We start from the raw sequence: 25,060 nt of genomic DNA, 5'->3' as shown, positions 1-25,060 counted from the left end.
TCAAGAATGGCACACTGCGTTAGGCACACCTTTCCTTTCCTGAAACATCAGCCCTGCTACATTTGGAAATGCTTAAAATACAGGGTCCTTTTTTCCTCTCCCTTGCCACTTTCACCTGGCTCCTTAGTGCCTGGCCTGTTCCTTTGAAGGATCCTTCTGAAAGCCACATTGACAGGGCCAAGTGACAGTGAATATGTCACTCTCAGCCTTTGGCCTTGTTGGCCCTGGGCTGCAGCCTGACTCGTTATGAACGCATGTGCTTATTTCTGAGGGAGTGTGACCCCAGACCCGTGCAGGTGGCCTGGCAGCATGTCGTGTTCCTCAGTGTTTGCTGCTTGCATGCTGCGAGCTGGACAGGAGGTCTACACAGACAGAGCTGGTAACTCTTCCACCCTCCTCCGAGCTGGGACACACTGGCAGTGCTGAGCCTCCCGGAGAATGTGCTGGTATTGTTTAACAAGGCTGTGTATCAAGGAGGAAAAGGAAACAAACATACTCTCATGAGTGTATCACAACAAATACCTTGGGGACTTGGAGGTAGAGTTCTAAGACTGGCCTGCAGGGACAGAAGGGTTTATAGGAACGAGGTAAGAGGAGCAGTAATTAGTTAATAGTAGATCACTGATCAGGAGGCAGGAGATAATTATGTGCAGAATTACAGGTTAGATTTGGTAGGTATCAGGTGATCTTGAAAGGAAGCCTTTTAAATGCCCAACAAGCTGTGGCGAGCGCCTACCATAGGGAAGAGTGCTCTCACTGTGAGGTCCACAACAGCAGGCTCCTGGAGTATTGAGCAGCTGGTTGCAAGCCTGGGCACACGTGAACGGAGAGCCAGACGGGGTGCACAGATGCTTTGGGATCGGTTTTGGGCTGAGGCCTGGGAATTTTCATGGGAGGATACACTGCCGAGAAATGGTGGTCCTGTAAGTCTTCAGGGCATTTGTGGTAAGCATGATCATGGCTCCGCAAATCCACCGTCTTCAATTTCAAATGACCTCTTGGTGTTCTCCCCCTCCTCCATCTGGAGACACCTTTATTCTAATGAACCACTGGTACATTCCTCCTCACCCTCCACACTTCTCCCCCAGCAGCAGTAGAAGCTGAGCAGCAATCCCAGAGGCTCAGGAGGTGTCTGAACCAGCGACCCAACTTTTCCTCTTCAGTTTTTAAGTTCTGCACAATATCCCATTATACATGCATACACTGACACATGAGGCATTGCAACCCCACAGGTTCTTCAGAGAATGTTGCTGACAGAGGGCCCTGGGTGAATCTCCTGGAGGTACCAGGGCACCCACTTCCTCAGGGCTCCAAACCCTGGGCTCCACCAAACGGCCTGAGCATCCTGCTCTCACCCAACTCATGGGTGGTACCCCTCCTCCTTCCCCTCGCCTCCACCTGTATCACCTTTAATGAGCTTGACAGGATCTCAGAAGTCAGCATGAAAGCATCTCGCAGCTGCTGTCTTCTGCTCAGAGGACAGAGTGTAGAAAACAGGAAGGGCCTCAACAACTTCTTCAGAACCAGAAGGTGTGCGGGTAGAACAGAAATACCGAGAACTCAAACAGGTATCCAGTAACAGCTCATGTGCTGCATGGGCCCTGCAGAGAGGCAGCAGAGCAGGGTGACGGAAAGCTTGGAATCTTCTTGGCTCTGCCCCTTGTATGCTTAGCTCTCTCATAAGGAAAATAAGATGATAGTTATGGTACTCATTCCACTAAGGCCGTGAGGATCCACTGACCAATACACAGGACTATGATATTTAGTCGTGGGGCATAAAACGATAGCTGTCATTAAGCCTCTACTTCCACTGATGTAAAAAGTGATGCTCCTGTACCACACTGCCACTCTAAAGTGGCTTCTTTCTCTCTTCCCTCCTCTCTCCTCCTTTCTCAGGAAGACTCTAAGCCCAGACCTCTGCCTGCCCAGCTGGTGATGCTCACCGAAGAATGGACTATTCTAGTGGGGATGATGTTGCTGACCCATGGTTTTAGGAATTTGATCGGAAGGACACAGTGCTCTCTGCTGATGGAGCCTGGCACCACTAGAGGTGTGCATCTTGCCGGTGAAGCAGCCCTGGGCCAGGCATCCTCTCTTCTCTCCTTAACTGGTTTCTCCTTTCAACTCTTGAAGACTTGTTTGGTTGGAGATGTCTCTATACCCCCAGTATAAATTTGGTCTAAACTTGGCCCCACATGGCATTCTCTCTTATATTTTCTCTTTTTGCTCTCTACTATTAGCCTTTATTCAATTTTTAATGATGGGTATTTGTGTGTGTATTTATTCAAGGTCGGCTCTCCCAGTAGGTGACATAGCTCTAGAGGGCGGAGATTAAGTGTGTTTTATTGACCAAGTCCAATGGCTTAGCTTTAACTTCTATTAAGTGAAAATGCGAACACTGCCTTTTCCTACCTCACTGAGCTGTGAAATTAAACAGATAATATGGGAAAGTTCCTTGTATCACAGAATGTGATGTGGCTCTTAGTTATGCTTAGTGCTATGTGTGTTTTGAGTATACATAAGCTGAATACCTGTGAAATGAGAGCCTAGCTAGGAGAACATTTTGTCAGATGAGATAGTAAAGTGCTTAGACAAGGATGCACACCATGATAGTGTTTATGTGTAAATTCAGAGCTGCCCCTACCTCTAAAAACTGCCACATTCATTTAGTCCAGTGGTGAGGAACTTACCGCACCCGTGCCACCAGAGGCTGCTGTGTCACTGAAAGTTCTAAAAGGTTCGTCATGACTTAGTCCCGTTAGAGAAGGCCTGGATAGGTTCTTAGACAGGTTACAAAAGGAGTACCAGGTCTGGGGAAAATTAAAACATACCGTGCAACAGTGAGGAAGCCAGAGCCCGTGGATCCTGACCATCGGAAGGGTTTTCACAAGTAAGCTCCCACGAAGGCATTCCTTTCCCACTGAGAGGCAGAGACGGCCACTGGATGTCTGCTCACCAGCAGTGGGACTGCAGATGGAGGGAAGGCACTTCCAGAGAGATGGCTGCTGCCACCAGCACTTCACAGGGAGCAAACGGGAGGAATGTGAAGCTCTGTAAGCCTAGATGTGGCACAGATATATATGCAGCATCTTCTTTGGGACAGAGAGTTGGAGGAGGTGGCTGAATAAGTGTTCCATGAAGGCCATGTGTTCCCAGTTTGCTCCCTATCCTGTGGCCCTACTGAGAGGCTACGGAACGTTTAAGAGGCGGGGCCTCATGTAAAGAAGGGAGATCATTGGTTGTGTGCCCTTGAAGGGCACCCTGAGACAGGGCACCTTCCTTTTTTTAGGTTTCCTGACTTCTTGAAGTGAGCAGTGTTTTCTACAGTGCACTCCCATCATGATGTGCTGCCCTGCCATAGGCCTAAAAATATCTGACCAACCAACCATGGTCTGCAACCTCTGTAATGTGTTCCAAAAATAACCATTTTCTCTTTATACAGAGATTATCTCAGATATTTATTGTAGTAACAAAAATCTGACTAACACATTAGAATATGAGATCTAGACTGCCACCCCTCTGCCTTTGATAGGCGAATCAGGAACAATAAACGGTCCATTCTGGCAGCCAGTGTGGGTCATGCATTACTGAAGTTGGGAACCCAAATACAAGATGCTAAACTTAGAAAACAGAAAAATCATGTGGAAACAAATCTAGTAAGTTTTCCTTCACTGAAGCCATTTTAGGTTTTGTCCTATTTCTTAGGAAACATGATGTCAACACTAACTGCCCTGGTGTTATTCTTTGTTGTTTAATGTGTCTACAATTATGAGTCACTACTTAGTAAGCTATTTATAGTTTGCATGTTTGGGACATCCCTGGTTCTCCTAGGACACCAGATTCCCTGTAATTGGATGAGAATCTAGGTTTTTCCAGCCTCTCAGCTCATGACTCTGTAACTTTCTGATTCTTTATATAGCTGTGACTGCCTTTGTGCTCACAGAGGTGACCAGTGATTTCAGAATAGGTCAGGTAACAGATAAGGCAGGGTATGATGGTAATGGGCCCTCTGATGGCACGGGAAAGTAGATTTCATACTGGATCCAGAGGAAGACAGAGCTCTTTTACTGATCCAAGTTAAGGAAAAATAGCAAAATAAAACAAGGTTTAGAAAGACATAAGCAAAGATCACACATAATTCAGGAGGGGATGGGCTGGTGGCCACATGTGAGGACAATTAGGAGGAGAAAGGATATAAATTTGTATAAGCATATATTTAAAATTTTAGGTAGGCCAATAATTGCTACTAGAATTCAAGTTTGATTGCAGGCCCCAGGAGCTTGCAGTTAAGTTCTCTCATCTGTCATGGCACCGTGCCTGCATAGAAGGGTTCCTTCAGACCCATGCTCTAGGTGTCCACCTCACATTCCTTCTAGAGTTTCTGTAGTCACAGGCCATGTAGCATTAGGGACATGTTGGAATAGAGGTCAAGGGGGAGCCTCAGAGGGAGACCCAGGAACTAAAGACCTCCTGTGCACACTGTCCTACCTCTGTGGAATGGACTTAATTTAACTGAACTTTTTAGAGAAGGCTGTATAAACTGGTTGTTGATAGGAAGTGGGAAACCCAGGGACAGACTGTGGCGAGGTGGGAAGGGGAGGGCTAACAAGAAAGAAAGTGGCCCAGAGTGGATCTGGTAATATTAGTATTCTGGGACACAAACCCCAGCTCTGGGTGTCCCAACAGACCTGAATCAGCCAGCGCTCCATAATGTCCAGCAAGGAGATGAGCAGTGGTGAAGGGGTGGAAAGGAGCTTTACGTGGCACGGCCATCTCAAGGTCTTCCTGGAGGGGTGGAAAGAAACACTGGTGTTTCAGGTAAAGGGAAACAAAGGCAAGAGTTGGGGTTCTGCATAGGTGGGGAGCTTACACAGCTGGTACCTTAGTTAATCCTGGCCAGTATCCCAGAACTAGTTCTCTGGGGTCTAAAGACAGCCATCACTGCTTGAAGGGACAGTCTAGTTCCCATCGTAAGATGATGGCTCCTGCTTTAGGGATAACTTCATTCTGTCATGGGGTAATTGTTCACACTTTGGGAGAACCTTAGCATGGTGGTCAGCTTTTCCTGGAGTCCAAGACTGCAGGTTTAGGACAACAACTTGAGGCTCCTAAGCATTGCTCCAGGGGATCTGGATCCTGATGTTGTAAAAGCTGGGTATTAGACAGTCCTGCAAATCCTGAAAATCGGTTACAGTTGCTATCCTCACTATGAAGGGGTTGAGACAAGTTAGGTAAAGTTAGGCTTAATAAACTTCACCTTTAAGTGATTAACACTGCCTATGTGCAAAGCCGAGCAGGGATGAAACCCAAAGTTTTAAGACAACAAGACATACAAAATGAAGACAGGTGACAAATTTTGTAATGCATGTAGTTGCCACTGGCATTTGAAGACCCTGCCTCTAGGTCCCTGTTACGCTGGAAGAGGAAAATCACAGAGAGAGGCAGGGGACAGGGAAGGGAAGGGTATGAGGTTTCTCCCTTTTGCCCAAGGGCAGCCTCTGCCCTCCAGGACCTGAGCAGTTGACTCAGGAAAGGCTCCAGCTCCATCCACCCTGCAGTTCTGCAGGAAGGCCCTGGCCTCCTTCCCTGACACACCGCATGCTCACTGGCAGGTTATTTCTGGAAGGCTCACAGCAGAGTAAGCAGGGACACAGGACAGCCTGCAAGTTGGCGGCCTGGGAGTGGAGACAGGGGAGCTTTGTGTACCTGAGCCCAGAGCAGCGCCCACTTCTCTTCTGCACAGTGGGCCCGGCTTCAGGCTTCCAGGCGACATGCGGGGCTTCCTCCTCTCCACTCTCCTCTGCGCAGAGCTGGCACAGGTGAGCGCCCCTTCCTCCTTCCCTCCCGGAGGTTTTAGCTGCCCTTGATCTTCAGGCCAAAAGAGGAAAGGAAGATGATGGGGAGAAACTTTCTTGTGGAAACACTGCTTGCGAACAGGGAGCCATTTTGTTCTCTGAGAATGTTCTGCTTCAGTTTCTTGCTTCAGAAAGAAATGCAAAATGTTTTTCCCTTTAAGCTAAAGGTGCTGAAGCCTGATTTGCTGTGTTCAAACAGTCTGCACATTTGACTATGTATATATTTTATCTGAGTCTAACATGCACTGTCTCTCTGGGACATGACTGTGTTGGCTGCCACGGTGGATCAAACATTGTCACTTCATGAGGACTTTGGGCTGGGGTGCAACTTTTTGTTTTCCAACTTTCAGTTTGCAAATGTGCAAAGAGCCCCTGGCAAAATAGATTTGAGTAAGAACCTTTTTTCACCTAATCCTGTTTGTATTTGAAAAGAGCAATTCAGAACAAAAACTTACAATTTAAAAGTCTATTACTTTGTCTCTTCTCAATACATGTGTATCTCACTTTTCCTTAAAAGGAACCAGTTCCTGAAGGCTTTGAAAATATTTAATTAGAATAAATCACTGCCTGTATGTTTTTAAATGAGAGTGAAAGAACATGATTTAATGATTTATTTTTATGGATGGAAGCAATTTCCGGCAAAGGGGACAGAGCTCTTGCAATATTCTGGTGATTTAGAAACCGCAGATGTGTCTGTGAGTTCCTAGTTGATCCTGGTAGTGAGCAGAGGATACACAAGGGTCTGAAGCCAGACTCGGTGACATAGACCTGTAATCCTGGCACCTCAGGAGACTGAGGCAGGAGGCCTGAAGTGGCATTCCTGCTGTGAGTGGAGGGACACACCTTCCCATGGAGGTGACGCTGGGCTGTCTCTTGGTAAACATTGCTGCAGACTGAGTGTTTCTACTCACGTGTAAGCAGCAAATATTCTAACACAGACATAGGCTGTAAAATATGCAAATGTGGTTTTACCTAGGGAAGGAGTATTTTGTGTTTAACTTGGCTTTCATGCATTTTGCAAGAGTCTGATGATGTCTGCCATTTCTTGAGCATTTGCTGTGTGTGAAGCACCGTGCTAGGTTTGCTTCTCTTTATCTTAATCCTGAACCAACCTTACCAGCTGCCTGTTACCAGCCCCGCTTTAAGAAGGACTCACACTTAAAAACTGGATGATGGTTTGGGTGTGGCTGGTGCACACCTGTAATTTCAGCTCCTCCTGAGACCAAAGAAGGAGGGTCACCCATTCCATCCCTGCCAGGCAACTCAACAGACCCTGTCTTAAAAAAAGGATGAGGCATCGCCCAGAGCAAGGCCCTCAGTTCAAAATCCATTTCAAACACACATACCCATGCACGAACGCACGGGTTCAGATCTTTCTTGAAACACTTACTCTTTCTATCTTTGTAATCATTTTAATGACTTGTGTCTTGAAATTTTGCTTTTCAAATAAATAAGCTGTGTGTAAAAAATATAAAGTTCTGTGAATTCCACCATGCATTTTCTTTTCCAGTGACTCTATTTCTTCTTGTTTTTCTGAGTTATTATCTATGGTAGTTTCCTTGGTGTTTCTTATAAGGCAGGTCTACTAACAACAATTTCTCTTAGCTTTTATTTAGATGTGTCTTTTACCCTTATTTTTATTTTTATTTTTTTTGTCTTTTTCCTTTTTTATTGGTACCAGGGATCGAACTCACGACTGCCTGCTTGCAAGGCAGGTGCTTATGCCGCTGAGCTAAATCCCCAGCCCCTTTTACCCTTATTTTTGAAACATAAGTTTCACTGGGTATGGAATTCTAGGTTGACATGTTTTTGTTTTGTTTTGCTTTGCTTTGCCTTTATTTATTTTTAGCATTTTACCTGGGAATCTTCACCTCTTCCTCCTGGTTTTTCTGTTGATGAAAAGATGTCATTTTTCTCTGTATGTAAGGCTTCTCTTTTCTCAGCTTACTATCAGACTATACTGTTCATTCATGGGTTTCTGTGCTGTAGAAATACTTCATGACTGGGAAAATAACTGGGCATTCCCAGGTGAGCAGTTTGTTTTTTCCTTTATTTTATGAAAAAAATAAAACAACATTTCTTAACAAAATAACAAGAGAATAACAGTAGTTAATACACTATATATTGCTATCTTCAAAGTAGTACAAGACACACCAAAAAGATTCTTACAAAAACAGAAACAGATAATAACATAAAACTTTCTCTTGAAGAATGTAAGATAAACTTGTATGAATGGAACAAATTAGCATATATATTAAAATATTTTGAAACAACAAACTATATAATCTGGGGAAGTGTATAACTTCACTTCCTAATTTTCTTTTATTTTGCTTTTTATTTGTATGTTTGCATATATTTTGTATTTCTCATGTAAGAAAATCACATATTTGAGCTTGTGTCTAACTTATTTCACTTAAAATTATGTTCTCAAGTTGCATCCATTTACCTACAAATGCTTCATTTATCTCTCTTTAGGGCAGAGTGGTACTCCATTCTGTGTAAAGTTTCCTTGCCCATTAATCTGCTGGACATATATGCTGTTTCCAAGATGTAGCTTTTATAAATGGTGCTGTTGAAAGCATGGGTATGCATATATCCTTGGAATAGGATGATTTTAACTCATTGTGGAAGACACCTAGAATGGAGATAGCTGGGTCAAATGGAATTTCTATTTTTGTTTTTTTAAGGACTCTCTACACTACTTTCATAGTGGCTGTACATTCTAACAACATAGAAGACTTCTTTTTTCTTCACATCCTTAGCATTTGTTAGATTTTCTTAAATGATAGCCATTCTCTCTGGGGTAAGATGATATCTCAGAGTAGTTTTAATTTGTATTTCTCTGATGGGCAGAGATGATGAACATTTTTTCATGTATTCATTGGCCATTTCTAAATGGTTATGTTGAGATAAAGGGCTAATATACCTGTTTCTTTCAGGTTTGGTTTTTTATCATGAATGGAAGATAAATTTTTTTTCAAAGGCTTTTTCTCCATCTATTGAGATGATAATGTGGTTTTCGTCCTTGGCTCTGTTTCTGTGAATTACATTTACTGATTTGAGTTGAACCACCCATGAATTGCTGGGATAAAGTTCACTTGGTCATGATATATGGTCTTTTTGATAATGTGTTGCATTCTGTTTGCCAATATCTTAAGGAGTTTTGCATCTATGTTTGTTAGACAATATGGTCTATAGTTTTCATTTTTAATTCAATCCTTTTTCTGGTTTGGGGATCAGTATAAGGTTAGCTTCTGAGAACTATTTTGGAAATACTTCTTCCCTCTTGACTTCATTAAAAAGCTTTGAGTATTACAGGTAGATTTTCCCCAGTTTTTGTAAAATTCAACTGCGAATCCATCAGGTCCTGGGCTTTTCTTAATTGGTTATTTTTTTTAAAAAAATAGTGCTTCCATTTCATTGCCTTCAATTTCACTGGATTTTTCAAAATTTTAAAGTCTTCTTGGTTTAATTTTGGTCATATGTATCTAGGAATCTTTCCATTTCTTTTGAGTGTTCCAGTTGTTTGGCATACACTGTACACTGATGAAGTAGTTGTTAATAATATTCTGGCTTTTGGCAGTGTCCACTGTGATTGCACCTTTTTCATTTATAAATGCATTAATTTGTGACTTTGCTTCCTTTGTTTTGTTAAGATTTACTGAGGGTCTATTTTTATTCATTCAAAGAACCAATTCTTTGATTCATTGCCTCTTTTTTTCTTTTAGTCTCCACTTAATTCTGCTGTGATCTTTATAATTTCCTCCCTTATCAAGCTCTGTGTTTGGGTTGTTCTTGTTTTTCTAAGACCTTCAGATGCCTCATTAGGTTTTTTGGGATTGTTCTGTTTCTCTGAAATGGAAATTCACTGCTATAAATGTCCCTTCTAGGATTGATTTCATTTTGTCTCATACATTCTGGCATATTGTATGGACATTATCATTTAATTCTAGGAACTATCTTATTTGTTCTTTAATTCCTTCTGTGATCCATTGATTATGTATGTGTATTATTTAATTTCCATACATTTGCATACTTTTTTTTTTTGTGGTACCAGGGATCGAACTCAGGACCTCACACTTGCCAGGCAGGTACTTCTGCCACTGAGATTAATCCTCTAACCTCGGTGGTTTCTTTTGCTATTGACTGCTAGACTGTGCTGGGTGGGAGATAAGACACACAGTGAAGGGAGATACTGGAAGTATTAAGCAGGGAGACTATAATGTTTAGAGATCAGAGGCTGAGGAAAAAGTGGCAGAAAAGAGGAGCAGTGAAAAAGGAGAAATTAAAAAGTTACTACTATTATTATTATTTTCTTGGTACCAGGGATGGAACTCATGACCTCACTCTTGGCAGGCAGGCGCTTACACCACTGAGCTAAATTCCTAGCCCTGAGCTATGTTTTGGAAGTTGAATGGAGAATCGTTTACAGAGTGACTGTTTCAAATGGTGACAGAACCACATGTGTTCTACCCATTTTGGGGAAATCTAGTCTTACAAGACTTCTGAAATTTGATTGAGAACTACTTCTAACCCGGCTTTTATTATCAAATGAAGTTTTGCTGCAGGGCACAGGACCCAGGGCAGGTAGACGGAACACCTGCAGGAGGGCCCGGAGGAGCCACAGAAGTGCTTCAGCGAAAACAGTTTTGTCACTGGCCCTGCAGCTGCCCACATCAGAAGCCCAGCTGCCCTCCTGGTGTGAGCCTGGTGAGAGACGGCTGTGGCTGCTGCAAGATCTGTGCCAAGCAGTCGGGGGACATCTGCAATGAAGCTGAGCTCTGTGACCCACACAAAGGGCTGTACTGTGACTACTCAGCAGACAGGCCTAGGTATGAGACCGGCGTGTGTGCCTGTAAGTGTCTTTCTCAGCTCCGGAAAAGGCTGAGGCCGGTGTCCCACCCCCAGTTCCTAGTTTAGTGTGGAGAGCTATGTTTGGCTAAATAAATACACAATAGGTTTAGTTTCTGTAGACACTGGACAGACTCCACTGTTCTGGACACCAAGTGAAATGAGTGGATACTTACTCATATTGGAAGCCTCTGATCTGCACTGCACTGAAGTGATCTTTCAGGTCTTTTCTGCTAAGTGTTTTTAATGATAGAAAATAAAAGAAATTAATAAGAGTCTGACTTCTTCAAGTGCCACAAAATGACAGCTTTTGTTATTATTGCAAAAAAAAAAAATTGGATCCAGCTCTTTCTATAAACAACAAATCCTATTAAAAAATAAGGGTGTAGAACAATAAAGGTACACATAGAGTGATTAAACCTACTGTCTTAATCTCAGCCTTGCTAGCTAGCCAATGAGTTCCTGGAAGTTTCTATTGTAGCAATCTTGTAAGAAGGAACTTGGTGTCACCCCCAAACCACAACTGTACCCTTAACTGTGCAGACTTAAACTCTGAGGTCTAATTCAGACCATCTAGGGCCACAGCACATTAGCACTAATTCAGAACACAAGTATCTCTGTGACAGAGATACTCATGTCACTGGGTAAGTTAGTCATCCTGTATAAAAGTGTGTAAGATGATTTCCCACTAGACATTTGGTTGTGAGCAGAGGAGAGTGTCTTTAATTTGGACTGAACCATGGAGAGCCACTGAGTACCATACTGTATTAGTTAAGAATGCAGGATCTGGATTCAAATTCTGGTTGTTCTAACTGAACTTCAACAAGTTCCTCAATCTCTCTGAGCCTCGGTTACATCACTGTACTTTTCCCGTCTTACAGGGTTTGCTGGGAAGATGAAATGAAATGACATAAAACCTATGAACACTTATACCAATATCTGGTATGCAATAGAGTCTCAAAAAACACTTAATATTTATGAAAATTCTTTTTTTTGTGTTATTGGATTTTGAACCCAGGTCCTTTGCTCTGAGCTACACACTCACCCTTTTTTTAAAATTTTGAGACAAGTTCTCACTCAATCGCCAAGTTGCCCAGGCTGGGCTCACACTTGAGCTCCTCCTGCCCAGCATCTCGGCATGCTCGGATTGTAAGTATATACCTTGTCATACAGCCTTATTATGAAAATTCTATGGGGGAAAACATAACGTATCAAAACGTGTTTGGCTTTCAGGATACCTCTTTCTCCATATGAGGCAAGATATTTCATGACTCTAACAAATACTTACTAAGACTGCTACAGAGTCAGACACTGTAGCCAGTTACACAAGCAACAGAACAAGGGGAGGGAAGGGCCAGGAGAGAAAAGAGAAGAAAGAAAATGGCCCTCCTGTGACTCTAAGTTTATTGTGTCAGATCTTTCTATAGGTAATTTCACATAAACTGTGATAAGATGTTTCGCCACAGCCATGAAAATGGGAATGGGGATAATCTACAACTAGCTTAGGTACATACTTACTGTTTGGCCCTTATAGAAAATTTGCTGATCTCTGATCTGTTAAAAAAAATATAAGGATGTACATAAATCTTTAAAAATATTTTGGTTTGGGAACGCTTTACAGTCAGCCATTAATGAGGACCAACAAAACTTTCATTTATTTGGGTTTTATCTACTGATAATTAATAGATTAGGAGTTCAAAGATATTTAATAACTCATTTAAACATAACAAACCTGCTATAAGTAGAAATACTATAGTGTTATAAAAAAGAAAATTTAGTGAGGAGACTGGCATACTTTTGTATTTCTGCAGATCTCTCTAATGTAGAGGTCAACAGATGACAGCTAGATTTTCACATCTGCTTCTGCTTTCAAGGTTTTACCATATGTTTTTTTTTTGGCTGAAATATATAAAGAAAATCACAGACAACTGATTGGAAAAGGAAAGGATATTTTAATAAGCTTCCCAGATAAGTATTAACATGCTTTTTAATGTTAACATGTGATAAGTGGTAGATGCTTCCCTAAAATTGCATCACAGAACCTGAAAATATATCAACAAACCTTCATCTTTGTTTATATTATATTATCTAAGACCTACTTGGAATTCCATCTTTTACTTATGCATAAATCTGTCATTCGAAGTTTTGTTCATTGAAAAATATTGGTTTACTGTATCATCAAGTTCAAACTATACTTCATTAAATAATATTAAATAATATTTAATATTAAATATTTAATATAAATTAATACTTTAAAATCCTATTAATATCACTCTCATTAGAAAAGTCTACATATTATTTAACTAAAAAGAGCCTAGTGGTGAATATCAGTTTTCCAAAGTTCTATCACTGTAATAAATACTGTTATTTTCCTTTAAGTGACAGGTTCATTCTAATCATTTTCAAGAGATGTCTCCAAAGTACCCATGTCTGAATAACCATAGTTTATCTATCAAGCAAAACTCTTCCAGTAAAATTCCCTTTACAAATTAGCTAATTCAGCCTACAACTTGAACATGATATAGGTGCTTTTCCTTAAGACAGTAATTATATTTGGCTATACAGAATTTAATACAATTAGTAATTTTATTGTGCTCTGAAGGACATTCTTAGGTAAAAGTAGCTTTTCTGCCTTAACCTGAAAGTACAAGTGAATGGGAAGAAAGATTACAGCAGCTGCATGTATAGTTTAATCCACGCTAAAACACCTGAGATTTTAGCCTTAATTGTTTTGTAACACCAGTGAAAATATCAACAGTGAAAAAAGTCTTATACCTGACTATATTGAAGAGTTCTGACCCTGGAGATTTCCTGAAAACATCTCAGCTGCTGCCAAGAGGCTGGTGGAACAAACTTGCAGAACTGCTGAGCCAGGACAAGAATATTCCTCCCAGAAAGTGAAAGTCACTGTCAATTTTTCTTTACCTTGGAAAACTGTACCTAAATAAATTATGGTTTCCTCAGACATTCCTTTATCTTGTCTTCCTAAAAGTGTGTTCTTAGCCTACTGTTGGATGTCTGGGGAGGTTTCAGTTCCCCTGAGCATCAACATATCCCTTCAATTGAATCTTACTTCTTCGGTTTTAAAAAATTAAAACTGCAGAGCAGGGCTTTTAGTTGGTTTTACACCTGGAAATGATCAGTTGCAGTTTATAGCCTACATATCATAATACTGTTTCATTTTAACCTATCTATAAATCTGTGAACGTTTCCAAATGGGGCCTAAGAAATTGAGAACTACATTTTATAAAGCACATAGCTATTTGTTTTAAAGTGTCACAATAGCTAAATCTTGGAAGCAGCCCAGATGTCAAACAAATGGATCAAGAAAATATAGAATTTATACCCAACAGAAGACTCTGTCATAAAGATGGATAACCTTGAGTAATTTTTAAGAAAATGGATGCATCTTGAGACCATAATGTTGAGTGAAATTAATCAGACATACAAACTTAAATATTCCTTAGTTTCTTTCATATGAGAAATCCAAATTATAAAGAAGAAAATAAAAGCTAGATAATAGGCAGTCTTTCTCAAATGGGAAGAGGATCAAGAATGGAGAGAGGGGGCACGAAGGGAAAGGGATGAAAAAAGGAATTGAGATCTGTCATGGGCATGTACCAACTCCACACAAGGAATGTAAACATTATGTACTGTACACTTGTACTAAAATAATAAAATGTATAAGCAGAGGTCTAAGTATTCAGGTTACAGTGACTTTGCCAATTTTGCTGTTTTCTTTTCAGATCTTGTGGCTGTTGGATGTGAGTTCAACAGGGTCCATTACCATAATGGCCAGGTGTTTCAGCCCCACCCCCTGTTTAGCTGCCTCTGTGTGAGTGGGGTGATTGGATGCACACCTCTGTTCAGACCCAGGCCCGCTGCCAGCCACTGCTCCGGGAGTCAAGCTGGAAAGAAGTCTGATCAGTCACACTGTGGCCTGACACAGTCACAACAGCAGATCTCAACAAGCTACAGAACCATGCCAGGTGCTCAGAAGTACAGCTGTTTTTCATGCATGACTTTTCTTTCAGCTTTTTTCTGTCCACACTCAGGTTCTGATTAAGTATTTATAGCCTGGTGGTCAGAGAGAGGTTTAGGCTGAGGGTACCCTCCTACTTGGTCTTTGCCTCAGGTAGGTCTATTCTAAATATCGCAGAAGGAAACTATAATGTTTTGGACTTTGCTGGTGAAATATTCCAGTTTTTAAAAATTTACTAGGTCAGGACACTCTTCTACATTCTTACATTTCTGCTTATTCCCAACCCCGTCTCTGGAAAATTCAGCTCTGTGTTCTCACCCAGAAATCAAGAATGCCTTTTAAGAGTTTAGTGAAAGGTACAGTGGAGCTACAGGACATTTGTGTATGCAAAAAACCACAAACAACAACAAACCTCTAAGTTATTTTTTGTTAAGTGGATATTCTGTAAATGGAGCTATAACCAGATAAGTGAGTTTTAGACATTTATAAACTGCTAACTCTAATGAAAAGAGCCTCCTTGGGGACTCTTGATTATGTCAGTTAATTAAACAAAAATTACCAGGCTTTTGTGAATTTGCATTTACATAATCATTCAGTTAACATGACACTACTAATGCTTTAAAATGATACGCCAAGTCATTCCTTTTTCTTTATTGATTTTGGTGCTGGTGAGTGAGCCCAGGGTCTTGAACATGCTATGAAGTATGCACCTTACCACTGAGCTAGCTATACTCTTGGCCCCCAAACTGTTCCTTTTTCAAAGCATACAGAAACAGATGGCTTTCTGCATGACATCTCATTGGCTCAACATAAGGCTCCTGTGATGATAATTTACAGCTATGCTTTCACTTTGCTGGACCCGTAGGAAACATGCAGTGACAGTGCCTTCATTCTTTTCTTGGTGCTCACAAATATTAAGCTCTTATTTTATACATTTCTTCTATTTTTCCTCCACATTTCTTCTATTTAAACATTTAATGAATGTTTAAAAACTCTTGTCCTACAGTTCTTGGTTTAACTTTAAGCAGAGTTACTTCTTGGTAACGTGATAATCTAACCTACCTTTATTTATTTCAGATGTGTGCCAGGCTTCTAATCTGCTTCCTGCATTGAGGTCTTTAATCTGCTGTCTACTTTCCAGGTATCTTCATGATTCTGCTTTTTCTCTCTCGCCTGAGTGTGCAATTGCAAGATCCTACTGTAATGACAGTGAAAGCAGTATTACAATGTTTTATTGAATGATATACATATTTCAAAGGGTTTGATACTTTCTATCAAGAAGTTTTTGGGGTCTTTAAAAATTTTTTTCTTTATTGGTATTGGGGATTGAAACTGGGGCCTCATATATGTCAGGCAAATGCAGCACTTTTTAGAATTTTAAATAGCTATTTTGAATATGGCCAGAATTCTGCTATGTCAGCTGTAGACTCAAATCACAACTTTACTACCAATTTACTCTTTTTTCTTTTTCCTGATACTGGGAATTGAACTCAGGACCTCGCGTTTGCCAGGCAGGCATTGTGCTGCTAAGCTGTATCCCCTGTTGGATAACTTTACTCTTTTTTTTTTTTTAAATCGGTACCGGGCATTAAACTCATGACCACACTCTTGTAAGGCAGGTGCTTATGCCACCGAGCTAAAGCCCCAGCCCCCAACAACTTTACTCTTAAAGCATCTATTTTAAGATGTACATTAACCTAAGGAAATGCCCTGAGACAATAAATATATAGCTTTAAAATGAACTACTGCCCGATTAATTTGCAAGTATAATATCTATAACAAGAATGTAACAAAACAAGTGTATCTCATGGATAACATAGTAAGGATCTCCCAATGGATCTAGAGGGAGATGAAAAACCATACACCCTCTCTCTCTCTCTCTTGTTTCTCCTACGCGGCAGCGAATGGAGGGGCTGTATTCACTTATTCTCTGCTCCATCCATAGATCTTTTCTATGGATCTGTATGTTTCCGTAGGTGACCCTCAATGGCTAGCCAATGAGAGAGTACTACAGGCCTGACATGAGAAATGTGCAATTAAACTGAATGAATGAGATCATACATTTGCAATGATTTAGTACATAAAATTATTCAGTGCAGTGTATTACCTGTTCACTTCATTACAGAACTTTCTTAAAGAATAAATTTAAACAGTAGAGAGAAGCTGGTCTCATTGATAGTCTAATTTGCAAAAATTAATTTCTGTATTTTGTATTTTAACAAATGAAACCATAGCTGTGTTTAATGTCTTGAATTTCCTAACTCTATCAATGTTTATTTTAATGTCTATTAGAAATGATATCAAGAATGACACAGACCAAAGTAAATACAGGTCATCAGTTGGAACAAAAAGCTTAGGTTTAGTACTCAGAGGATGGGTTAAACCAGCTATCCCCAACCTTTTTGGCATGAGATTGATTCTGCAGATTTTTTTCTATGACTGGTGGATGGTTTTGAGATGATTCAAATGCATTATATACACTGTACACTTTATTCATGTTACTTCATTATATAATGAAATATACAAAGAAATAATTGTACAACTCACCATAATGTAATAGCAGTGGTAGCCCTGAACTTGTTTTCCTGCAGCCAGATGGTCCTTTCTGGAAGTGATGGCAGACAGTGACACCCAATGCTTATGTCCAGTTGATCTCATTTTGTTTGCTGTCACTGTCACAGCAAACCCTGCTTCAAAAAGATAGGATGTTGGAAACAGAGGCAGGCTCTTCAATGCTTCTGTAGCATTCTCAGCATATTCTGCCTTGACTTTAATCCAGAATGTATGGAAATATGGAATTTAAAGGCTACCCTCATTTGTGATCTCAGGCAGTTGACCCAAACTCATGGTAGCATGGATCATTCAGCCCACCTTGCAGATTCACAAATGGGTCATGGATCAAGGTTTTTCCCAGTTCAGGGTGGTGGTGGTGGTGTGGCTTTTGTGGTGGGGAAGTAATACTTAAACTCTGTTGAAAACTGAGGTAGGTGATCATGTACCAGCTGGGAGAAAGCAAGCCCTGGCTCAATCTCTTTCAAATCTCAGCAAAACACGTCAAAAATGGCAGGATTCATTTGATGCTTCCATAATTCTAGTTTGGGTTTGAATGTGTCCACTTAATCCATGGACTTGATCTCTAGTGTCATTCTCTCCTGAAGTGACTTACTGTTTAATGTCATGAGTAGGCAAGTTTTGCAGCTTACTCTATGTCAATGAAATACACTGCCAGTGGTGACAGTTTTTCTAAAACAAAACTCTGGAGTGGCTCTCATCACTCCAACTCTGGCCAGTGAGCTGCCTTTAGGAAACTGTCTCACTTCTGTATATAAGAGAAGACTTGTGTGCTCTGTGTTTGTCTTCAGAGCTCCATAAACAGAACAGATGTGAGGCAAGGGCATGTACTTCAATGCTGACAATTTTAATCACATCCTGCAAAATGTTCGGTCCAGGCGACGTGTTTCAGCTAATCAGCATAGTGACACATTCAGAAGCAACCTCTTTTAAACTGAGAGGTGAAACCAGGAAGCTGTCTGGTCATAGCAATCACTGTCTGTGCACATATGAAATGGCCAGTTCAGTTTTCCTGATGGGTTATCATTCAAAGACTTGAATAGTTTTGTGTGCTGTGCGATTGGCTGACAACAAAGTACATACATTTCTTTATGTATCTCCTCCTGAAAAATACATGAAACTTGCTATGAATACTAGATTTGTCAATGTGAGTTTCTCACGACTCATTAATTCTAACAGTTATGCCTTGATATTGTCTGATATTTCAACAGTTTGTCTAGTTACGGTACTACCTTTTGTACTTGCTTTTCCTAAAATTTATTCACAACAAATGTCCTCAGGAGCAAGCAGGATCAACTCTTCATCACAATAAAGGACTTCTTGGCTTTAGCAATGTGGTTAGTCACTAAGAATGATGCTCAGGGCAGACACATTTAATGAAGTGGTAGCCTTTAATAATTGCTCCTATTTACATGGATTTTTCTTCTTTTGAAAAGCTTTAAAGGTTTGTCTTTTAATGTAGGGTGCTTGGTTTCCATATGGTGAAACATTTTGAATGTTACATGGCTTTGTTGGCTAGTCAGTCAACACATTATAGTGTGACTTGGAGAATGAGAATTACCTGTTGCAATGAACTTGTAATTTAAATGGTATTTTAAATGCAGCTTTCTTTTTGTTGGTAGTTTTAGAAATCTTCTGCTGTCTCATCAAATCTTTCCCTTTTTCAGAGCTTTCCAATGAGGCTTTCTAACTCATTTTGGCTAGGGATAGCTTGCAGGGTTACTGAGACAAGTGCACAGCACAGGAAAGATGCATAAAGTGGGAAACGACATAATGAGCAGCCCATGTGTGGACTAAGTAAGTGCTGGATTTTAACTAAATAACTGCCACCAAATGCAGCTGTACAGCTGTATTAAAACTCACTTGTCACTGTAAGACTGCTACCAGACGTTGCTTGTCACTTGCTCCTCACTGATAGGGTTTTCAAACTGATTTATTATGGTTTCTGTGCAGTTGAATCTCAACGCCAGTGTTGTATCTGTGGATGGCTCCCAGTGCTAGCGTGACTCAGCTCCACTTCAGATCATCAGGCATCAGATTCTCATAAGGAGCCTGAAATACAGATGCTTTGCATGTGCAATTCACAGCAGGGTGCGCACTCCTCCGAGAATCTAATGACGCCGCTGACCTAACAGAAAGCAGGGCTAAACCAAGGAAAGGCTGTACATAGAGAGAAAGCTCTGCTTGTCCACCCACCACCAACCTTTTGCTCTGCAGCCCCGTCCCTAACAGGTGATACACCTAGTGGTTAGGGCCACTGTGACTAAACTGAATGGTGGAAATGATAAAATCTTCTATTCCTTTTCAGGAAATAACTATGATGTCTGACTGAAAGGTAATTTGAGTAGTGGGAAAAATGGAACTAGAATGATGAATTAGATAATGAGCTTCTTTTATCCCTCCATTAATTTTAGCTTACAGGAATCTTCCACTTATTTGGAAAAGAAAATGTCTTGTGCAAGCAACCAAATGGACTCCATGTTCTAAAACGTGTGGCATGGGAATATCTAACAGGGTAACCAATGAAAACAGCAATTGTGAAATGAGAAAAGAGAAAAGATTATGCTATATTCAGCCTTGCAACAGTACAATGGCAAAGGCATTAAAGGTACAGTTTAATTAGACTTCATTATAATCCAGTAGAACTGTCTGTAATGTACATGTATGTATTTTGGAGGGACGGCATTTGACTGTTATATAAATAAAACCACCTCATTGTAACCACCTCATTGTAATGAGTAAAATCATTTGAGACAAAACCAGTTATTAACCTTCCTGTATTTTGTAGGGAATATTTTACCTAGTAGAGATAATATTAACTTGGAGATTCTCTTATACTCTGACAGCTCACTAATATAAGCCTTGGTCAGCCTGATTTGTTTTGGTAACCTTTCATGCAACATTTTTGGATTCTACTCTTTTCTCTTCCATATTAATTATATATAGTAGAATCAAAGTAATGAATACAAAATTTTCATTGCAATAAGAAAATTGGAATAGAGAAGTTTGATCTTGGAGTTCACACCATTTGCAAAATGCTGGGTATCAGTTTATTTCCAAAGGACTATGATAAAATATTTACCACTGGTTGGTATAACTTCTTGAAGGAAGAATTGTAATTTGTAGAAATGATATAAAATCCTTATCATTCCCAAGGGATTCCTCAGCATACTGGCAAGCTGACAGTCCAATTTTTTAAATAGATATTTACTCATCTATGTATCTATCCCAAAAACATCTGAGCTGTGTTAGGGAATTTGTTGTTATAGATAAATAAACATTTAACAAGACATAGTCCTTGATAGTAAACAAAATATTTCCATAGAATTTGGAACTGAATAAAATAAAGCAGGAAAAATTAAGTCCCATAGTATGATGGAGCAAAAACAGGGAAGGGACATTTTAAAGACAGAGAATGCTCCGAGTTACTGCACACTAAATACTAATGCACCAGAAATTGTCCAATCTGTAGGTCTGTGCCAAACATGTTCTACTCAATATTTTTTTATGTATCATAAATTAAAAGAATCACTCTTTTCTTTTCAGATCCCCAAAGGAAAAACATGCCAGCCTACCTTTCAACAATCCAAAGCTGAGAAATTTGCGTTTTCTGGATGCTCAAGTACTCAGAGTTACAAACCCACTTTCTGTGGAGTATGCACGGATAAGAGATGCTGCATCCCCAACAAGTCTAAAATGATTACTGTTCAATTTGACTGCCCAAATGAAGGGTCATTCAAGTGGAAGATGCAGTGGATTACGTCTTGCGTATGTCAGAGAAACTGCAGAGAACCTGGAGACATATTTTCTGAGTTCAAGATTCTATAAAACCAAGCATACGTGTGTGTGTGGGGGGGGGGTTTTAAAGTTAATCAGTTATGTCATATAATTAAAAAAGTAGAATGGTGGCAAATCTACTTTATAAAGAACTAAGTATAGATGTTCTCAGATCCCTGTACTGAAGACATTAGAGGCTTCTGAAAGTTTGTCCTAAAAATATATATAAAACTTAAATAGCTTAAAACTGAATTCATTTGTACAATACATAATACAGTAATGTTATACAGTCATTTGGTATCATCTCAGCATTCACTAAAGAAAAAGTTTAACTATTTACAAGAAAACATTTTATTTTACAAAATAATTGAGAGTACTTTTTTGATATGTTTAAAAACACTTACTGAATTTTTAAGCTTTACTCTGTACCTGGCAACGTAGCCTAGGTTCCTGTCAGATAATAATTAATATATGGCTCAAAGATTCCAAATAAATTCTTGAATAGAAGTAAGATTACACTATAAATATATTTATAATTTTCATTGCCCAATCCTAAATATTGTTATGATTTTAGGAGAGAGTAAAGTGAACTATTCTGGCTACTGCTAACAAGAATAATCCAAAAATTTTATACCAATGATGTTAAAAAAGTAAAATTTTAAGATTAGGACCAAGAACAGTACTAATATCTTGCAAACGAAAAACACTTAAAAGATAAACACTAAAGAAAGCATACAACAGACTATTTTGGCTTGGAAAAAAATCTTCTGAAAAATTACTTCCTTCAAGTGATAAGTCAACCTATTTATTTGAAACACAAATTATGATTACAAATAAATTAATGCTAGTTCAAATTGGAGGTTATAGTAAGTAGAACACACTATACTACAACTAGTGTGTACTACAAAGGTTAGAAGAGAATTTGAAGCTTAGTAATGTCTTATTCATTTATAAAAATGGTGACATGCAAAACAGTAACAAGTAGCACTGTAAAAACATGGACATTTATTATAAAATCAGTTGGCTTGATAAAAAGGCAACTGTTTAAATTCTTCTATGTGCAAAAGTTGTTACCTAAAGAGAAAACAAAAATCTCCTTAATAGTTGTAACAAAAGCTATTGCTGAAAAGTTAGTGGCTGTTATATGGAAATACTATTATTGTATTGTTCTACTCCTAGTAGGTATTTTTAAAGTATCAGGGGAATTTAAGTAGAATATCACAATATAAATTAAATATCTATATGAAAATATCTCTGTAGAAGATCTTTATTATCAGTGCATAAATGTCTAAACTTGGGGCTATAGATAAGGTGATCCATTGAAGAACTTCATTCTCTCAACATTCTCAAATTCCTTGAGGTACAGGAGCTTTATGAATTGCCCTCACTGGTATCATAAATAAGTTGTGATTAAGTAGAAAACAGTCTTTTAGATAAAAAATTTCCTGAGTTACAGAAAAGCTGAAACAGTGATGAGAAACGGTGAAGTCAGGCAGTGACAGCCATGCTTTCAGGTTTCCCTCTCACACAGCGACGCGCAGTCTGGGCACATCCTCCATGGGCATGCCCTTGGTGGCGTCCAGCTGGTTATACTCCTGGATGAGTGCTGACAGCGATGACACAGCTTCCGTGAAACAGCTTTCCTCCATCCCCTCCACTTGGAGATAGTGATGGAGGTGAGCCTGTAAGTGACAAATCAGATGACACTTACCATTCCAGGAACTTTGTCTAACTACTTCTATGGTAAATAGTGTCTGCTAAAATTAATCAGCTCTACCACAGAAACGGAAGCTTGCGTTAAGTATTTTGCCTAATCCTTCGAACTCATGAATTTCTCATTTAGAGTAAAAACTAGTATGACTGAGCCTCTCCTCTTCACTTACAGTCAGTATAAGAAGTGCTGCAGAAAAGGGAAGGTCAGTTCTAACTTTTACTGTTAAGCCTCAAGTAACCAAAACAAGCAGTTAAAAAGGCAGGCATTTACCTTTTTCTTGTAGAGTCTCATGAACCTCTCTCTCAGTTCAATGAAGGTAGGCTTCACACATGTGTTATTCGCTAAAGCCAATAGTGAATGAGAGTGGCCCACAGGAGGTACTGAGCACAGGCTGGTCTTCCAGCCTTCTTGATTCCAGGAGACGAACTGTAGAGAAGGCTTTAATCTGAGATACAAAAATGCAAATGTAACATAAAGTACTAAAATGTCTGTCACATTATGGCAGCCCACATTAGCTAAACAACATTACTGATGGCATCACCCTAACTGTTAAGTTTATCATCTAAGTTATCTGTTTTTTGCTATTAGTGTCATGAGATAATGTAAGAGTGAACCAGTGACATTTAATCTGGGAGCTTTTAAATAAGATGTGATGGTGATTTAAAAAGATCAAAACACATTCTCGAAAATCAGATATCTGGGGCTAAAAAGAAATGAAGATACAGTTTTCATTATTGGCAATTCAACAGTTTCCCTAAAAATAGGCTCTCAAAATAACCAAACTTGGAAACTTCCTAGCAGTAGCTATGGTAGGGGCAGTAAAAATAATTATCAGTTATATTTTCTGAAAACTTTCAGAAAATAAAATGCCTAATATGTAATTTAACACTAAATAACTTTGTAATATTTTTCTCAGATTATGCTTGAGGAAAACAAGTACAGCTAGGCTAACAGTCTGCCTGAGGTCACCCTGCAGGGAGTGGCGCTCCTTAATCAGAGGAGAGGCTGTGCAGTAATATCCCAAGCACATACATTATCCTGAAGAAGAGAAACCAACCTTTCAATATTTCTGCGAAGATCTGAAATCTGCACATTTCCTCTAACCATGAGGGCACAGGCAAGATAGAGACTGTGTTTCGGATCTGCTTGGATTAGCTGGTGATCCTTGCTGAAGGCATCTGAGAACATCTGATCCAACCTGGAACAATTAGAGCTGCTGTTTATACAGAGTGATACTACTGTCTTCTATGTATAATTTTAAAATAAAAAGGCAGTGATCTGGGGGTAAAAAAAATGTATCCTTAATATAAACATAATATGCACTTTTCTAAATATATTCCACATATATCAAATACGCACCCACTATTTTCTGAAAGGAATCCTAAGAAATGTGAGAGGAAATCATTTATCACACATTTTTTAAAAGAAACTTGTAACTAATTTTAGGTAAACACGAAATGTTGACTATAGCATTCTGAGCATGACAGAGTACTGAGTTCTGAAATCTGTATCACTATTGCTTAGTTCAGTACGCTTATCTACTTCAATAGCGTCAGAAACATCAAACTGTTAAAAATATAAGACAATAAAGATTTGTCTCTGTTAATATTATAAATGTTAAGAATAACAGAAGAGAACTATCCAAGGATAATGGGAGGCTCTCTCACAAAGTTTAAGACTACAGTAGTGCTCCCCGAAATGGAGGCTTTGAACAGAAGCACTGTATCTGAAGGTTTAAAGATAAATAAAGGATTGTCTTTTTCCTTGAGTTACAGAGGAAAATAAACATGACTGACCAGAGTTTGTATCTACCCAGTATACAGCCTCCTTCTATGGCCCCACTTTGATTTTTAAATACTATTTAACTCAATATAAACATGGCTGTGTCCCTTATCTTAACTGCAGGCAGAGCTTTAAGTGCTGAACCCACAGAATATCTGGGCAGAGCTGCAGGATAAATGCTATTTATTTTTATCAGGTATTTATTAAATGCTGACAATGTAGGTGCAAGAGATCTAGCTGTGAATAACATATATACTTCCTTCTCTAATGGCGCTCATATTCTTTGTTGATTATTATATAGAGGAGGGAGAGGGTTCCCTAAGGGACAAATGAGCTTGGGAGATTAAAAAAATCATCTGCTATTATATTCAAAATTTTGATGTACATGTGATTTTAGGCACTTTCATGGAGCCAAGTTATAGACTGCTTTAGAGATGGAGATACATGAGAGATTAACCACACAATAATGTCATATTCAATTTATTTTCTTGACACATAAAATTAAAAACTACCAAGGAAGAGTTATAA

The 25,060-nt window shown here is 39.4% G+C and overlaps 2 protein-coding genes across 4 annotated transcripts in view; one reads left to right on the top strand and one right to left on the bottom strand.

Moving 5' to 3' along the window:
• Ccn6 (cellular communication network factor 6) lies at positions 1 to 25,060 on the top strand. Of its 2 annotated transcripts, none has more exons than XM_023563650.2 (5): positions 1 to 5,819; positions 10,413 to 10,710; positions 14,453 to 14,695; positions 19,674 to 19,867; positions 20,806 to 25,060. In XM_023563650.2, the coding sequence occupies exons 1-5, from the start codon at positions 5,772 to 5,774 to the stop codon at positions 21,085 to 21,087; spliced, it is 1,065 nt and encodes a 354-aa protein (XP_023419418.2). In that variant the 5' UTR covers positions 1 to 5,771; the 3' UTR covers positions 21,088 to 25,060. The 2 variants fall into 2 exon arrangements, with proteins under 2 accessions (XP_023419418.2, XP_023419417.2); XM_023563649.2 differs by lacking the exon at positions 20,806 to 25,060 and adding an exon at positions 15,766 to 15,829 and having other exon boundaries at positions 19,674 to 19,849.
• Tube1 (tubulin epsilon 1) overlaps positions 12,639 to 25,060 on the bottom strand; it is a 30,529-nt gene continuing 18,107 nt past the window's right edge. For both annotated transcript variants that reach the window (XM_003466496.5, XM_063253886.1), the window contains 4 exons: positions 23,808 to 23,948; positions 23,021 to 23,195; positions 17,236 to 22,718; positions 12,639 to 15,886 (listed from right to left, as the gene is read on the bottom strand). In XM_003466496.5, coding sequence (XP_003466544.1) covers positions 22,560 to 22,718; positions 23,021 to 23,195; positions 23,808 to 23,948 — 475 coding nt within the window. In that variant the 3' untranslated portion in view covers positions 12,639 to 15,886; positions 17,236 to 22,559. The remainder of the gene's footprint in view (positions 15,887 to 17,235; positions 22,719 to 23,020; positions 23,196 to 23,807; positions 23,949 to 25,060) is intronic.

Source organism: Cavia porcellus, unplaced genomic scaffold (assembly GCF_034190915.1).
Source record: "Cavia porcellus strain 051 isolate PalLab524CR breed Dunkin Hartley unplaced genomic scaffold, mCavPor4.1 scaffold_7, whole genome shotgun sequence".
NCBI classification, from domain to species: Eukaryota; Metazoa; Chordata; class Mammalia; order Rodentia; family Caviidae; genus Cavia; species Cavia porcellus.
The sequence above is the reverse complement of the archived record's forward strand: the minus strand, read 5'-3'. Positions and strand labels throughout refer to the sequence as shown.

Excerpts from the sequence above, each read along its gene's own strand:
- Ccn6 (XM_023563650.2), top strand. The coding sequence starts at position 5,772 with ATGCGGGGCTTCCTCCTCTCCACTCTCCTCTGCGCAGAGCTGGCACAG. Across the intron at positions 5,820-10,412 it reads TCTGCGCAGAGCTGGCACAG|TTTTGCTGCAGGGCACAGGA; the intron begins GTGAGCGCCCCT and ends TATCAAATGAAG. Across the intron at positions 14,696-19,673 it reads AAGCTACAGAACCATGCCAG|CTTACAGGAATCTTCCACTT; the intron begins GTGCTCAGAAGT and ends CATTAATTTTAG.